This window comes from Pantherophis guttatus, chromosome 5 (genome assembly GCF_059756535.1).
Source record: "Pantherophis guttatus breed Tessera chromosome 5, ASM5975653v1, whole genome shotgun sequence".
Taxonomy (NCBI): domain Eukaryota; kingdom Metazoa; phylum Chordata; class Lepidosauria; order Squamata; family Colubridae; genus Pantherophis; species Pantherophis guttatus.
Window position 1 is genome coordinate 47,403,434 of NC_142067.1, and position 17,242 is coordinate 47,420,675.

General features: G+C 37.8%; 2 protein-coding genes across 5 annotated transcripts in view; one reads left to right on the plus strand and one right to left on the minus strand.

Annotated features, from left to right (window-relative positions):
* LOC148113350 (uncharacterized) overlaps positions 1–625 on the minus strand; it is a 79,611-nt gene extending 78,986 nt beyond the window's left edge. The window contains exon 1 of the mRNA XM_087895043.1: positions 149–625. Coding sequence (XP_087751169.1) covers positions 149–215 — 67 coding nt within the window. The 5' untranslated portion in view covers positions 216–625. The remainder of the gene's footprint in view (positions 1–148) is intronic.
* Positions 1–17,242, plus strand: part of CXADR (CXADR cell adhesion molecule) — a 61,099-nt gene that overhangs the window by 811 nt on the left and 43,046 nt on the right. For all 4 annotated transcript variants that reach the window (XM_034423871.3, XM_034424073.3, XM_034423953.3 and 1 more), the window contains exons 2-3: positions 9,544–9,704; positions 10,638–10,836. In XM_034423871.3, the coding sequence (XP_034279762.2) occupies positions 9,544–9,704; positions 10,638–10,836 (360 nt within the window). The remainder of the gene's footprint in view (positions 1–9,543; positions 9,705–10,637; positions 10,837–17,242) is intronic.

Consider the following 17,242-nt stretch of genomic DNA (forward strand, 5'->3'; position numbering starts at 1 on the left):
GAGAAAAGAAACGCGCCTTTTTTTTTTTTTTTTGCCTACTACTGAGTCTTTTTTTCTTTTTTTAACCTCTTTAGCGGTTCTCTTTCCTAGGGTCGTTTAAAAAAACACACACCAGTATGTCGGCCTTTTTCTTTTGGTGAAATCTTACCCTGTAGGGGGGTGGGGCGAGCAGGAGGTATCAGGATTTCACTCTCTTGATGATTCACCGGAGGCATTGTTGTGAGCTCTGGACTCGCGTAATTTACTACCCTTCCCTACGCCCAGTTGCAAAGTCCTTCGCCCTCTCAAGTAGTGAACCAGGCGAAGAATTGACTTCAAGATGTAAGAGCAAAACCTGTTTTTAAGAGAGGCGCTTACAATTGCACTTATTGTTTTTTGTGTTTTTGTTTTCTTTAAAAAAAAAACACCTTTCAGAAGTTTTAACCACCCACATAATCTTGACTCCGTAAATCCGTATGATGTGAGGCAGGTGCTGCCAAAATTATTTCCAAGTAAAATCCATGTAGCTCTTGAAAAGGGCTTCCGAAACTAAATGAAGGAAACAAAAGCTTTTTAAATAACCTCTTTCTGATCAGAACGTGGCCTTATTTTGCTTCAACGCGACAAGGCTTCTCTCACTACCTTTGCAAAAGTGCGAAAAGAACATTTAAAGGGTACCAGTTGCCGCCCAATTTAGGACTCGTTCTTAGCTTTTTTGAAACTTAAGTTTCGTAGCTTTACTAAATAAAGAACGGAGGATATTAGAAATAGATGAACCTCACCCATTTCAGACCAGCCTGTGTTGAACTTAGGGCTTCTAATTGACAAGTACAGGGCTGTAGAATTGCAAAGAGTATTCTTTAAAACTTACCGGTAAGTCTTTTATACCTTTAACACTGGTCACTAAAGATACCGCCGCACGGAGCTTTTATAGGGCATATTTTTACACCTATTTTTGTAAAATGCCTTCCAGAAAAATTGTTAGAAAGAATTCAAATAACTATATAAAATACTTTTTAAACTGTCCTTAATATGTGTTTGAAATGGGTATAGCTTTTAATTATACCCATTTTGGGTATAATTAGTTTAGAAATCATGCTGCAGACTATCACTCAGATCTTTTTTGACAAATTTACCCTTACCTGCCATTTTAGACCCACATTGGGAGGAATAAAATTAAAGTGATAACCTAAATCGAAATTAGTAAGTAACCTTATTCTAATATGTATTCTTGTACAGTAACAACTGGAAGTACAGGTAAAACAAGAAGACATTTGCTTAAATATTATGCTAGATCCTAAAAGTTTTATGCAGCAAGTATTAAGCTGAGGATATGCAAATATGCCATCCAACACCCAGAAACAGATTCCGGTGGTCTACAAAATTTTTTAAAAATACACACATCTTTATGAAGGATTCTTTTCATAAAGTTGAGTGATAATAGAATTTAAATCATTTAATGCTAGGAAACTGCTCTCTTCCTATAATTATTTCCTGTGTTCAATATGTAACTATCAAACTGCACACAGTTAGAATTCAATTTATACCAACATCTGTGAGGTTAAAAGCTGAAGAAACTAAAAGCTTTTCAGCACTTTTCAGCTCTTTGTTTCCTGTCCAGATATCTTATGCCACTGTTGATGTCATAGTTTTGCAACATTACTCATAGGATAAAAATTCTTTTGGGTCATCAAGCAATATTTTGTGTATATATCAATGTCTGTATATCGTGTTCACTTTAAATACAAACTATTGAAATAGGAAATTCAAACAGTTATTTCTCAGATGTTAATGAACTAAATTCCTCAGATGTTAATGAATTATTCACAAAAAGTATTCCAAAACAACAATTTTAAATACAAAATTTTGCCTTGTAACAATAACTATAAAATAATTCTGAACATCCTATAAAACCTGAGCAGGCAATTTTAGCAGTGTAAACTTGGCAGAACTGCATATCTGTACAGGAGATGGGTCTTGTAGAAATGATCCTGGCAATCTTCCTTTTGCTTGCCAACCAGTTGCAGAATTCTAAAGCTGAAATATCTGTAAATGTTCACTTTTAAAACTTGTAATCATGCATGTTCAAAAGTTTTAATAACTTCAGGCTGGTTAACAGGTACCACTTTTTAAACTCTTAAGGGTTTCAAAAATATTAAAAATTAAAGATAGTCCTCAACCAACTACCACAGTTGGCCCCCTGACTTTCCAACATAAGTCATTGCGGTCATAAGTTGAGTCAGACTTTATTTTAAATCAATTTTTACAATTGTCATTAAGTGAATCATGACAAATGAATCCAATTTTCTGAACAGGTGTCTTTTTTTTGCTGTAAATCAGCAAAAAAGGTCACAAATTCATGATCACACGACTGCAAGATGTGCAACAGTTGTAAATGTGAGTTACTTGCCAAGTGTTCAAATTGTGATCACTAGTGTTTATGACTGCTGGAGTGGACAGGAGTGACAGGTGACTAGATCACTTTTATCAAAGCCATCCTGACTTTGAACTACCTTTAAATGAACAGTTGTAAGTTAAGGACTACCTGGTTCAATTGACCTTTGGCTGCTGCATAATATTTAAATTCCAGTTACAGAAAATGGTATAATTAAAAATAAACGAAGTAAAGAAAAAATGTAAAAATAAGCCAAATCATAGATAGGGTTAAGTGAAAAACATATCAGACATATAATGACAGAAATAAGGAATTATGTGCAGAAGGGAAGGACAGGTGAAATAACCACAACATAGAAGCACTAGTATCTTTTCGGTATTTTGTGGTTTAATACTAGAAATATTGCACACCAGAACAACTAGACACAAGAACAGTTTTTTCCCAAACGCCATCACTCTGCTAAACAAATAATTCCATCAACACTGTCGAACTATTTACTAAGTCCGCACTACTATTAATCTTCTCATCGTTCCTATCACCCATCTCCTTCCACTAATGACTGTATGACTGTAACTTTGTTGCTTGTATCCTTACAATTTATATTGACTTTCGTAATATGATTTGATCTCTTATTTGTACCCTATGACTATCATTAAATGTTGTACCTTATAATTCTTGATGAACGTATCTTTTCTTTTATGTACACAGAGCATATGCACCAAGACAAATTCCTTGTGTGTCCAATCACACTTGGCCAATAAAATTGTATTCTATTCTATTATCTTAAGTATAGGATAATGGTAAACAGATTCTTTTTCTCCTTCCATACTGATTTAATAGCTAATTCGATCACTAGTGACATCACATGAGCCAAAATAAAAATGCCAGAGAAAAGGATAACTTCCTCTCTGTCCTTTGGCAGACAGGAAGAGATTTTTTTAAAAAACAACGATCTTTCTTACTTGTCACAGAGCTATTCAGAAGGTAGAAAAAATGATTAGAAGGGAGATACGTAACATGTGGGTGAGGTACTACCATCAGAGCTACATATTATAGCATTTGCCAGAATCTCTGCACCCATTCAAATTTATGAAGCTCCTACCAACAATCGTTTAATCTCCTGTAAGGATAGTCTTGTCTCCCTATTGAAGCTACAGGGAGTTTTGGTTTATGATCACAATTGAGCCCAAAATTTCTGTTGCTAAGCAAGACAGTTGTTAACGTGAATTTTGCCCAATTTTACAACTTTTCTTGCCACAGTTTTTAAGTGAGTCACTGCAGTTGTTAAATCATTAATATGGTTGTTAAGTGAATCTGACTTACCCATTCACTTTGCTTGTCAGAAGGATGCGGAAGGTGATCGATCAAATGACACTGGGGCACTGCAACCATCATAAACAAGAGTCAGTTGTCAAGTGTCTGAATTTTGATCACTATGGGGATGCTGCAAAGGTGATAAATATGAAAAATGGTCATAAGTCACTTTTTTCAGTGCCATTATAACTTCAAACAGTCATTAAGTGACCTGTTGTAAATCAAGGACTACCTGTACTGGTTGAAGCAGGGAGAAAAAAAGAGAAATTTTGGCTTTGATTTTCTATTGTGTATCGTGCTATTGGGATTATTACCTCAAAAGGTGTTCAATCTTGGCAGAAAATTTACCTACTGGTATTCCGGTAGTAAGGATTTATAAAATCAGTAATCTGTAAAAAAATGTATGAAGTTTTATAGCCTTTTAATACTAGAAATTGATCATTCAATGAAATTAATGGCCAGGAGCATCAAAAAAGTCATAAAATATTTGTGCATCTTCCGCTAGCACATAATTAATTTATGGAGTGTATTGGTTCAAGAGATGATCACATAAATATTTGGATAAAAATATATCACTAGCTACTAATATTCTAATAGTCACCTTATTGACGAGGGGGTGGCATATACATTTAATAAATAATAATTTGTATTTAGGTGTAGCCACCACTATTTGAAGAGACTATATTTGTTGCTGAGGAGCAACAGAAGATGATTTTTTTTAATCTTTTGTGTGATTTTGGTTTACTCATGGGGAAAATGGAATTGTTAGACTAGCAGAGTAAAAATTAAAACATTTTCATGCTTGATCTTGGATAAAGTGAGCATTTCTTCATTCATGAGTGGTATGCAATTTGGCGGTCCTTGTGTACTTGCAGCTGGTGTTGTCCATCTGTAGAGTCACTTGTATAGTTGGAAAAGAGTGTTTGTTGTGACCAGCCTGTTCTGTTGACAAAACTGTAAGTCTTGACCTGTTTCATTTTGTAGTTCAGCAACAAACTTGCCTGTTTTGGTTACCTTTTGACTTCCTAGTTTAGCATTCCAATCCCCTGTGATGAAAAGGACATCTTTTTTGGTGTTTGTTCTAGAACATGGGTGTCAAACTTGCGGTGTCAGGTTGCCATCACGTGACGTTTCATGATGTTTTCCCCCTTCATGGAGCTGGGGTGGCCATCGCCTGCACGTGACACATCTGGCCTGTGGACCCCAGTTTAACCCCCCTGTTCTAAAAGAATTGTCATTCTTCATAGAACCAATCAACTTTAGCTTCTTTGGAATTAGTGGTTGGGCCATAGATTTGGATTACTTTGATGTTGAATCATTTGCCTTGGATTCGAACCAAGATCATTCTATTTTTGAGATCGTATCCCAGCACTGCTTTTCCTACTCTTTTATTGACTATGAGTTGATTATGACTATTTCTTCTATGGGATTCTTGCCCACAGTAATAGATCTAATGGTCATTAGAATTAAATTTATCCATTTCCACTTTAGTTCACTGATTCTCAAGATGTTGATGTTCAGTCTTGCCATTTCATGTTTGATGACATTAACTTGATTCATTGATCTTAAATTCCAGGTTCCTATGCAATGTTGTTCTATACAGCATTGGACTTTCCTTTCACCATCAGACACATCCACAACTGAGCATATTTTCAGCTTCACTTTTTCTGGAGCTACTTCTAATTCTCCTCTGCTGTTCCTCAGTAGCATATTAGTCACCTTCCAACTTAATGGTCTCATCATGCAGTGTCATAGCTTTTGGACTTTTCATAAGTGCAGCTGATTTTCTTTATTAAAGGTGGGAAAAATTCTGAACTTATTTACCTTGGTCTGATTTTTTTCACATCTCAAAAACCTAGTATTTTAATAGAGGTGTGTAAACTTTCTATATCCACTGTAACCCAAGAGCACTGGGGTAATAGGCTTATAAGGACAAGCATCAGCTAGCAACCAGACCACTGTATTTTGAGTAGATATACTGAGTGTGTAGACATGAATTTCAGTATATACAGTATAGAGCACACTATAGTAGTCTAACTAATGATGAGACACCAGTCAGTATTCCTCCCATTCCAAAACTGTTCCTCTATCCATGGCTTTCATCTGCCCTCCCCTTCCTGTTGGGCCACATCCAGAAAGCATAGTTAGGAAACTAACCACTGAAACACTTTATTTGTTGATTTATCATGTGTGAGAATAGTGGGTAATTAAATCCAGACAGGTCTGAAGTGCTATTGGTATACTGTATAAGAAATGTGATAGGGATTGAGGTTTAGCATTTGGGGGATAGGTTTGTACTCTTCTCTATGAATGGGTTTGTGTAATATATCTGCCTTTATCAGTTGCATCTTATCCTTAGCTAGTCATATTTGGACAGAGCTGCATTTGGGTTCTGTTTGACTGCTGCAGTGGGTTCTACACGGGTTAATACTTGAAATGAAAGTTGCTGTTAGTTCAAATACAGCAGCTAGGTACCACATAGTGAAACTAATGAGATTGCATTAAGTTTTTACTGAATTGTTTATCAATTACAGTTTATGATTGGACATTCATATCAAAAACACTAACCAGCTTGAGACTTGAATACCTAAGGGACTCTCTTTATAATACTATACAAATCTGCAGTGGAAGCCCTTTTGAATGCATCCCACTAGCAGAAGCTCATTTGGATGACGTGTGAAAGAGGGACTTCACCTTTCCTCCCAAATCATGAATTACAATTCTTCCACAAATTGTTTGGTCTTTAATTTGTCTCTTTTTAAAAGTCTGAAAAGAAACATTTCTCTTGCTAGTTTTTTTAGATGATTTTATCACTAATTTCAGCTTGAATTTTGATTTTTTATTGCTTGTTTTTGCTTTTAAATTTTGCCAGGTTCTTTAAACACAGCTAAAGCAGAGGTTAGGTGTAATGTTTTGTTTTATCAGTGAAGAGGAAGAATGCACAAAAAAATTACAAATCCCATACATGTATAGTAATAATTACCAAAATAAGACATTGTTATTGTAGAATTAAATTATTAATATTTAAACAGTTAACTTAATAATAAGGGAAATAAAACATCAAAACCAGTATGTGAATATAAATCTCTGAAACAGTGCATTAAGTTTCTAAAACACATTTTGTAAAAAAAAAAAAATTGAGATAGATCACGTACCCTATAACCTATATTATTAATTTTACCCCAAGTAGTCAGTTTAAATGAGACCTGATTATCCAAATTATTGTTACAATATTTTGATGATAAAATAGTTACATTATTTAATAGCATTTTATATATAGATATATACAGGGTTAAGGTATATACCATGTTTTCCTGAAAATAAGACCCAGTCTTATATTTTTTGGGGCTCCCAATTTCAGGGAAACATGATTTCAGGGTGATGCACGCAGGTGGGCATGCACAGACTGACAGTATCAGGCAGCAGCTGCAGCCTGCCAGTCCCTTTATCGATGCGCTCTGGGACTGCACAGTCAGTACATCACTGGTAAGTTGATTCCCTGTCCAAGCAACAGATGGAGGCAGAGGCACGGGGGTGGGAGGTAGGGAGCATGTGTGCCACGGGAAAACCGAGAGTCAGGCCAAAGTGAGAGGCTCATCTTCGCATGGCGCCACCGGCAGCAGAGGCGCAGGGTGGAAGGCAGGCGATCTGACACATTGCGGGCCACAGGCAAGCCTAAAGAAGCAAAGATGAGCCTTCTGCGGCTGGCCGCCCATTCCAGCTCACAGACTCTTGACTTTCCCATAGCCCACACAGCACGTCTGGATTGCCTGCCTTATCCACTGTGCCTCTGCCACCGCTGCGCAAAGATGAGCCTCCTGCGTCCATCCACTGCTTCAGCCCACCAACTCTCGGCTTTCCCGCGACTCATGTGATACCTCTCCCGCCTCTGGCTCTGTCTGCTGCTTGGACAGGTAATAAAGTCATGTTCTGACCCAGCTCCCCAAACATGAGAACACCTTTGAAGTGAACTCAAAAGATTCCTTTATTAGGAGTGATGACAACCCCAGCAAGAGGTTTCTCTCACAGGCTAACAAGTCCGTCTCTCTGGAAGATGAATAGTTGTCTGCCACATCTATTCATCTCCGCTCCCTGCCTTTTATTCTCAGAGCTAAGGTGGGGCCTTGCTAACAGTGGTGGCTCTTCTTTCCCCAGGATCGGCCCATGGCTTTCCACTGCTCTCCTCTGCCTTCTGCGCAGCCACATATCAGGCACTGGACCCAGCTGTTCCTCCTCTTCTTCAACAACCACCTCCAGACCTGGGGGCTGTTGACTCTCCATCTGAGGGCTGACGGATGGCCCAGGCCCAGGCTCTGCCTCTGCCTCTCTCTCTGTGTGTGTGTCAGCTCCATTCCCTCTTCCCCCTTGGAGCTCTCAGGTTGCCTTGATGCTGACCCTGACTCCCACACCTCCTCCTCTGATTTGGCTGCTGGAGAGGCCGGCGGCCGACAGGCCACAGGTCACCTCTGTGAACTGTGGCTGCTGCTGGACACTGTTGGCCTAAATACGCTCACCGTCTCCTATGCTTGCCATGCCCACCCCCTTATTTTCAGGGAAACATGGTACTTAGGTTTTAATGTTAATATTTATATTACACTAACAATAGCACTTCTGTTTAATAATCTCAGATACATTTCTGAGATACAAAGATAGAAATGGGAATAATATTGTTGGAAAGGAAGATTAGATTTCTTATTTCTTGTATTAGTTGTTAACATTTCTTGTAACATCAGTATTAGTGTTTCTTTTTTTAACATTGAAGTCTTATCAGTATTCTCACCTGTAATGAAAACTAAACTTATTTTTATCTTTGGATAGAATTAAATCAAAATTTATAGCTAAAAACAGTCATTTATATTTTTATATGTTTAAAAATAGTTTTGCAACAATTTTTTGAAGTACTATAAATTATATCAATTGTAGATTTTTAGATCAAAAATGTCAAAAAAATGTCAAAATGGAATTCTTCGAGGGTGGGATCAGCATTGTAGTTCCCTTCCGTGGGCCAGGGGTGGGAGATAGGACAGACACCTCCTGCATCACCCTGCTGGCCAAAATGGGGATGGGGGAGCTGCATGTGGCCCCCTCTGCCCTGTTTTCTGCCTGAAGAACCTCCTGCAGCACTTTACCAGCCAAAACGGTGCATGGGGGCCACATGTGTCCCCCACACCTCATTTTTGCCCTCCAGCAGCACTCTGTCGGCCAAAAATGGGCTGCGCGGAGGCCTCCTGAGGCCCCCACACAGCCCGTTTTTGGCTGGCAGAGTGCTGCTGGAGGCTGAAAACAGGCCGTTCTCTTCATTTCTCTGTGGCTGGTTTCAGTCAATGTTGAGAGGAGGTCCAGCCTATGCCCTCATCTTTGTGGGGTTCCACACTCTGGATTCTTGCTTCCTGTTTAACATCCATGTGAGGTGCTGGGTAAGGTCATCTGAAAATTTGGAATGAAGTATCATCAGTGTGCTGATTATAGTCAGCTTTATATCTATAGCCCTGACCATTTCAGTGATGTCATAGACATCTTGTCTGGTCATGTGAATGTGGCATAATAGGCTTTGGTTCAACCCAAGAAAGACTGAGTGGCTTTGAGAGTTTGAAAATTGTGGTGCTGGAAATGATCCATCCTAAACCCCCTCTCCTTCCCCCGCTCGCTCGTAATAATCTTTTTTATAAAAATACGTAGTCCTTTTGAGCATAATGTGCAAATGTGGATTATAAAGTCAATTGATTCCTCTAGTTAACTGAAGAACCAAATACTTGATATAAAAATGTTTCAATTATACATGAATTTTTAAGATGTTGTCTTTAACTTCTAAGATTTTGAATCTAATGTACTTGATTTCATAATACTTTTCCTAGATCTAATTGAAGGTGTAACAATAACATCGACAGAACAGACCATGGTTACAAAAGCTCAAGGAGATAAAGTTACACTGCTGTGCACATTTACTCTCGCTACAGCAGATACAAGCGCTGATGAAGTTGAATGGAGTATTTTGCCACCACAAGGGGAAGAACCAGTAAGTAGAAATCATTGTGTAGATATAATACTCATTTTGAATTTAGGCTGTGTGCATTGTAAGTTAAGTTATTAATGGGAATACTGTATCCTTCTCTAGGGCACTTTGGAGAAGTATTTTGAACAGATTATTTATAGCTAAGTCATACAGTGACTTAAAATGTGTTCCGTTTGCCACACAAGTCCTAAAAGTAGGTAAAGAAAGCCCAATTAAATAAATGAGTCAAAAATATAATAAATTGAAAAGGTTCAAAAGACCCTAGAGTGCCATTGGAAGAAAACAAAGAATAAACTTGGCTAAGCACAAGTTAAGGCCACTGTTAAGGTTTACCTTGTGGTAGTAAGTGGTGAAGCATCAATACTTTTCTGTTCTTATTGCATCCACTCCTAAACAGAGGTGCTGTTTAGAGTTACCCGGATTCATATTGGAAAGGGTGGCCCCAAGATCAGCCTGTAGGACCATATGGAAGAATTCCGGGCATCTAGCAGATAAAATCGCTTGGATTTGCGCTCAGTTGGATACCAAGCATGATGCAAGCCTTGTGGAGACGCCACCCTGTTGTGCAGATCAGACTTTGATAGTGAATATCCAGAATTACTTTGTTCTTTAAATTATTCAGGACCTCACATACTCACTGCTGATTATTTTTTTAATGATTAAAACACTTGACATTTCTCCTTTAAATGAATTGACAATCCTAGATATACACATACTTTTGCTACACAGAAATATGTAGCTTTGGACCATTTTCTTCAATAATTAATTAAGAAGTATATTTTTGACAGGGCACTCTTCATCTAATTTTAACATTTGTGTGGAGAACAGATCATGTTTTAGGCCATATTTATGCAGAAATATATGAAATGCAAAAGAATTCACAAACTTTTAAATACCACTGTAGCTTAATGAATCTTTTATTTTTCCCCCATTCAGGTTATCATATATAATGAAGGCAAACTTTATGATAAATATGCTATGATGGGACGAGTACAGTTTGCTAAACAAAATCCAACATCTGGAAATGCAAGCATTGATATCTTAAATTTAAAACCAGAAGATACTGGCACATACCAATGTAAAGTGAGGAAACTTCCTAGTATTAAAACTCATAGAGTCCATTTGATAGTACTTGGTAAGGTATTTATGGTTTGCCTTTTTTGTATAGCTCTGTATGAGGTGGTAAATATGAATATTTAATACATAGGAAGTACAGCGTAATGTAAAAAATATAATGCACTGTTGGATACTGAGCAATAGTTTGGCTAGATTTCTTTTAAAATTAGTAGCTTTGTTTTTTTTTTTAAATTATTTTCATAAATTTCAGTATGTTACCTTTTTAGGTTTAAATCTTTTGAATTATATTCACATGACCTTGGGAAATTAAAACTAGGAAAAATGAGGCACGATGATACATATGTAATACAAATGATATGTGAATTATACTTTTGTTGTTACATAATATAAATTTATGATTGTGAAAGGGCATCTATCATAATGTTCATTCTACAATATTTGACTTTCTAGTAAAATTCTCTGCATTCTCTGCATACCCCAGCCTTTCCTAGCAAGCAGGGCTGTTATGAATTATGTTGCTTGAAATTTCTGCTTTTTGTTTTTAGTAGAAATATAGTTGGATCTACTAAGATGAAACTATTTTTAATTTCCAATTCTTCCCCTACAGGTTTTGTGACATCTCTTGAAAGTCGAGGTTTTGTAGCTAAGTAGTTTGTTTGAGAACATACATGTTTCAGAATAAAAGCACTAGGTTGAGGCAATAAAAAATAAACTCACAGAAGAGAACCAGTACATAGAACTAAAAAGAGATATTGAGGGATTAATATGTTTCAATTTGTTGGTCTTCCACTTATTAAGATTGTAATTCATTATTCTAATATATTTATTATTTCATGCATTTACACTAAGAGTTCAAATTGACATAAAAGTAGACTCCTTAATTTTATCCTAGAAAAGCTTGGTTGGGGTAGAATAACCTAAAATGGTGGTTCTCAACTTGTGGTCCGCGGACCCCTGGAAGGCTATGATGTCACAGGGGTCTTTGAAGGCTTGGTGGAGTCTACTTTAAATCTTCAGTTAAGTCTTGGTGGTCCGTGCCCATGGACTGTGGTCACAATAGGTTGTTGGAAGAAATATCCATCTGGTTCAGTTCCAAGTGGGGAGAAAGACACTGGAAACATGGAGGCTGATTAGATAGATAGTTTTTAATGAAGCAGAACCATCAAGCACATGGTCCTGGTGCAATTGAACACGAGTTGAGAGAGGAATATTTATACCCTCTCTTAGGCTTTGCACTTGAAGTTCCTGTTCCTGTGGAAGAACATGTATTCTGTTGGCTGTTGTAGGGGGTCAGAGCTAACTTTGGAGGTTGTCTTGAGTCCCAGGCTTGGTTGAAGCTTGCAGTGATGTAATGTCCCTAGTGATTGTGCCATGCAGTGAACTCTGCTGCCAAATAGTTTAATCCTATTATGTCCTGGAGAGACATGTCTTAATCCCATCACCCTGGAGCTGGAAGTCTTTTGTCTTGTAGATAGGCTGGCCCAGTCTTTCTTTTTTTTTTCTTTTTTTTTATTGAAAAAGTTTTTCAAATACAGATTTCCCCCCCCCAACCCCCCTCCCCCTCCCCTCCCCCCATGGCTTCTCCAGGATGAAATCCAAATTAATATCACATTATATAATACTTTACCACCCTTTTACACCACCCCCTATGTGCTAAACATTTCTTTCTAACATTATTATTATGTCCCCCGTATACTATACATTTCAAAACAAAACAGCATTCAGCTATAAAACTATATAATAGATCCTAATTTGGCATTTATTCTACTCATAATCTACCCATTTCCTTCACCCCCATACGTATATCTCTTAATTCAAATCTTTTAAGTATATTAATATCTAAACATAGCATCCCTTTTCCTAAACTAAGCAATCAGTAACCTAACCTATCACCTTGTACCATATCAATTTTGTTTCACCCACTTTCCTACAGGTCTACCATACATAATATATTTAATATGTTTATTCGTCTGCCCGTATCACTAAAAGATATTTCCATATATAAATAAAACCCTCAAATGACTTTAAATTTGTATTCCATATAGTATCTTCTGTAATGTCTTTCAACTAGATTGTTAATTCCATCGACCATGTTAGGGTAACATCAAATCCTGCTTCCAACAGTGTATTTAGTATCTTCAATTCATCTGCTCCCGTCATTAATAAGTATTTCTGTATATAAACCCCCCCCCCCGAGTGACTTTATATTTATATTCCATATGGTATCTTCTGTGATGTCTTTTGTGTAGATTAGTAATTCCAATAACCACGTTAGGGTAACAACCAGATCATCTGCATGCCCCTATTCCATAGTTCTCTTGCCTTATAGCTCAACATATGCGTAGTCCATCTTTCATAGAGTCCATAATAGAAAGTTCCAGTCCGCTCAATCACAGGCCGTCTTCCACATCCCAAAGACACCAGCACTGCAAAGATCTGTTATTCTTCTCAAAATAGTATAAGTCTGTAATTTGCCTCCGTTATGTTTTCATGTATCTGCCTTCTATAAATCCCGCTTATTATATTAAATCATCTCTTAAATAACTGGCATTAGTCTGTTGGTTAAAAAAAAATTAGTTTAAAATTTTTGAGTTTTGTAGAACCTGCTTCTTCTTTTCTTAACTTCTTGTGGCTTAGATCTCCACCATGGTTGCTTTTCTAAGACTTGTATGTTAACTGGTTGAATTACATGCTGGGCTTTAACTTGATAAGACATCAAATCGAGATCCAAAGCCGCCTCTCTTATATTTATAGGTGATCCAACTGTAACCTCTGAGGGTGAATCCAAAAGCGGCTCATCCATAAAGCCCTCTGTAACTTGTTGTTTTTCCATTACCTCCATCTCCATCTGCTTACCCTGAGCTGCAATCTCTTGTTCATTTTGCTTTTCTTTGTCACCCTCCTGTATTCCTGACACTGATGACATGCGTAGAGACGTTGGGCCCATTTTAAAAACCTTGTAGTAAAATTCTTCTGCTTTTTCAACAGTGTTTAATTGATATCTTTCTCCTTGATGTCTCAATATTATACCAACTGGAGCATCCCACCTAAATGGGATGTTTTGTTTCTTTAGCTCAGTCACCAAAAATCCAAAGTCCTTTCTGTCTTTTAACATCTTGGACGGCAGCTCTTTATATATCTGGATCTTTATTCCATTCACTTCTAGAGTGGAGTTAAAAGACTTTTGCACAATATCATTTCTTATTCCTTTATCAGTAAAATAAATCACCACATCTCTTAGGCAATTGCCTTTGCTTTGCCACCCAAGAATTTACTCTGTAGACCTTATCAATCTTACAGAATACCTCTTCAAAACTAATGTTTAAAATCACAGCCAGAACTTCAGCAGACATCTTTCTCAAGTCTTCTCTGTTATTTTCCTGTATTCCCCTCATTCTGATCACAAATTCCATGGATCTGAATTGCATCATTGTAACTTCATTTTCATGCATCGTTGCGCCGACATTCCTCAGTTCTGGGATCTTCACTCATTCGATTTGTCTTACTGAGTGCTTGTCAAATATTTATCTCCCTCTGCAGTATGGTTCCGCCCCCTCCTTCTGCGCATGCTCAGTCTTTTTCACTCAGTCGACTTAACAGGTCTAGAGTGCTTTTGTTCTACAGATAATCTGTCTAAATTCATTATTATTATAATTTATTAGAGGGCTGCGTTAATGGAATCTGACTTGACAGCATTACAATTGCCTTAAAAAAGATCGCTATTTAAATTGCGGCGTTAAGGGGCTGCTAGCCGCTTTGCCGATCAATCAGCAGCGATCCGCTGAGGTTCGGACGCTGTTTGCTTATTTCGCCGTCTATACTGAAGTGGAATTTTTCTTAGTTCAAATTGCGGCGCTAAGGGGCTGCTAGCCGCCTTGCCGATCAGTCAGCAGCGATCCGCTGAGGTTCGGACGCTGTTTGCTTATTTTCGCCGAGGTGTTAGAGCTGGTGAATAACCGCCAACACCACTGCAGCCCTCTCCTATTTTCAGCGGCGAGTTAGTTACTAAAGTATCTTTCAGGCTCATGTGGAAGTTACATGTTAATTAAGTTACAATGTAACACTTGGAAGCTGCCTTGTTTATTTAAGCCGCGGTGTTAGAGCTAGTGAATAACTGCCAACACCTTTGAAGTTTATTTATTTGCTAGCGGCGAAGGAGTTTTTTCTGATATTGGATTTCAGACTCCTAATGAAAGAATTTACTTACTTTTAAGTAAATTGAGAGACTCTTTAAAGTCCCTGTCTACGCAAGGCATACTTAGTCTTTGAAAGTTGTGTTTTTCTTTCGTTATACACTTGAGTGTTTATTATTAATATAAAGCAATCAAATCAGTTCGGAAACGTTGGTTCGAGGAATCTTCGTTAAACTGACAGTTGCTGAGGCGAGCAACTGACAGCGGCGCCATTTTTAACTGTCAATACTTCGTTCATCATTGGTAACATCAACTGACAGAAGTTCATCTCAGGGAAGTTAATCAAATTAATCCTTTGCTTTATATTATCTACATTGTAAGTCTTGTGATCAGCTTCCTTCATTTTAGACTCTACTTCTGAGCTATTTTCTTAAATTATTGTCAAATCATTTTCAATTCTTTGTATTTTATTATCCAGATTATAAATCTTATAATCAGCTTCCTTCATTTTAGACTCTATTTCTAAATTGATATCTTTATCCATCTTTAGAATTACTTCTGAAAAGCTTTTCAAAGCTGTTACAATATAGCGCTTCAGGTTATCATACTTTTATTGAACCAACTCTTTAATTTCCTGTCTAAATTTTTCAAGATTCTGGTTCATAATCTCATCATGTCTTGCCAACTCCTCCACAACAAATTCCTTTAAATCTTTAAAACCATTCTTCTGCATCTGCGAGCTCAAAAATTGCTCTTGTGATTTATAAATGGGGGAGCCCCCCCCCACATCTTGGTTGTCTGGCTTTGTCAGTTTTAACGCCATTCTGCCACACAAACAGACTCTTTTTAAAGAAAAAGTCTTCTCTCCACACAATATCAATATCAAGTCTCTAAGAAGGAAGAAGCATGAAACAAAAAATTTTCTCTTCTCTTGTAGCTAGCGCTATTGCTTCAAATACTTTGTAGCATATTAAACCATTCAAACGGAAAGACTTTCTCTTTCAGCTTTCTTCTCAAGCCTCAGCCAGCCACCATTTTAAACTTTTTTTCCCCCTTTCACTCTTTCTTCATTAAAATCAATCATAGGGTTGTTACAAATACTTGCAATTTAGAGTCCCAAATCCAGATTTCATCCTGCTTATACAAGCAATCTGTTAGTTTTCGCTGATTAGGTTGGTCACATCGTCTAGCTCTGCAAAGCGCAGAGTTCCCCCGAAGCCCGGAGTAGCGGCGAGCTGGATAGGGAGCCTCATCCTGCTTCCTCCCCAAGAGTAAAAAAAAATTCTGGGGACTTCGCAGAGGGCTCTACCTGTTCTCGCCGGCTCTCCTCACATTTCCTTAAAGAAACGGAGTTTTTTGAGCCGCCTCTCAGCTGTAAAGGCGGCTCTTTACGGGCGGCAGGGGTGGCGGTCCCGAAAGACTGTCTAGCGACGACGGAAGCCAAACCGGAAGTCCAGTCTTTCTTAATGGGCACCAAATATCTGCTGGGGGCAGGGAGCTGCTCTCTATCTTTAAAATATGTTTCTTCTTTTATCATCCAGGGAAATATAATATTCTGACCTTTTTAATATTTCCTAAAATATTTCACTCTTCTAGGAGAAGGGTTAGTGCTAACTTTCTACAAGGTATTTAAAGGGGATCCATGGTGAAGAAAAGGTTGAGAACCATTGACCAGAGCATAACTGATCCAAAGGCAGCCAGTTGGCTTCCATGGCTAAGGGAGTTTAAATCTTGAATTCATTTAACCTAAGCCAATACTCACATAGTTCTGACATACTATCATCATGATAATTCATATAATTAGAAATTATATAACACATATACCATATTTTTCGGAGTATAAGACACACCATTTCCCCCCCTAAAATGAGGTGAAAATTTAGGTGCGTCTTATACACCGAATGTAGCCCCACTACACTGACCCCCACCCTTTGGCTTCTGCCTCGCAGCAGTTACCTCCTTGCAAGCAAACAGCAAGAGAAAACAGCTCCTTTCAGCTTCAGTACAACCTAATTAGCACAAGTTGATTGGATCGGCCTCCCGACTCTCAGCTGATTTGCAAAGAGGTAAATTGCTGGAGCAGATTTTTTTCCCCCTTGTGCTAATCAAGCTATGCTGAAAACAAAAATGAAAGTAAAGCAAGCTGTTTGCTGTTTCCTGCAACAAAGCAAAATTGCGCAAGGGCAGATTTCATTTTCTTCTTTTTCTCACCAAAAAAGGTAGGTGCGTCTTATACTACGGTGCATTTTATACTCTGAAAAATACGGTAATCTACTGTGATATTGCAGATCAAAGCTTGTAGAATAGTTGTAGCTTGGATTGGTTAGCTGT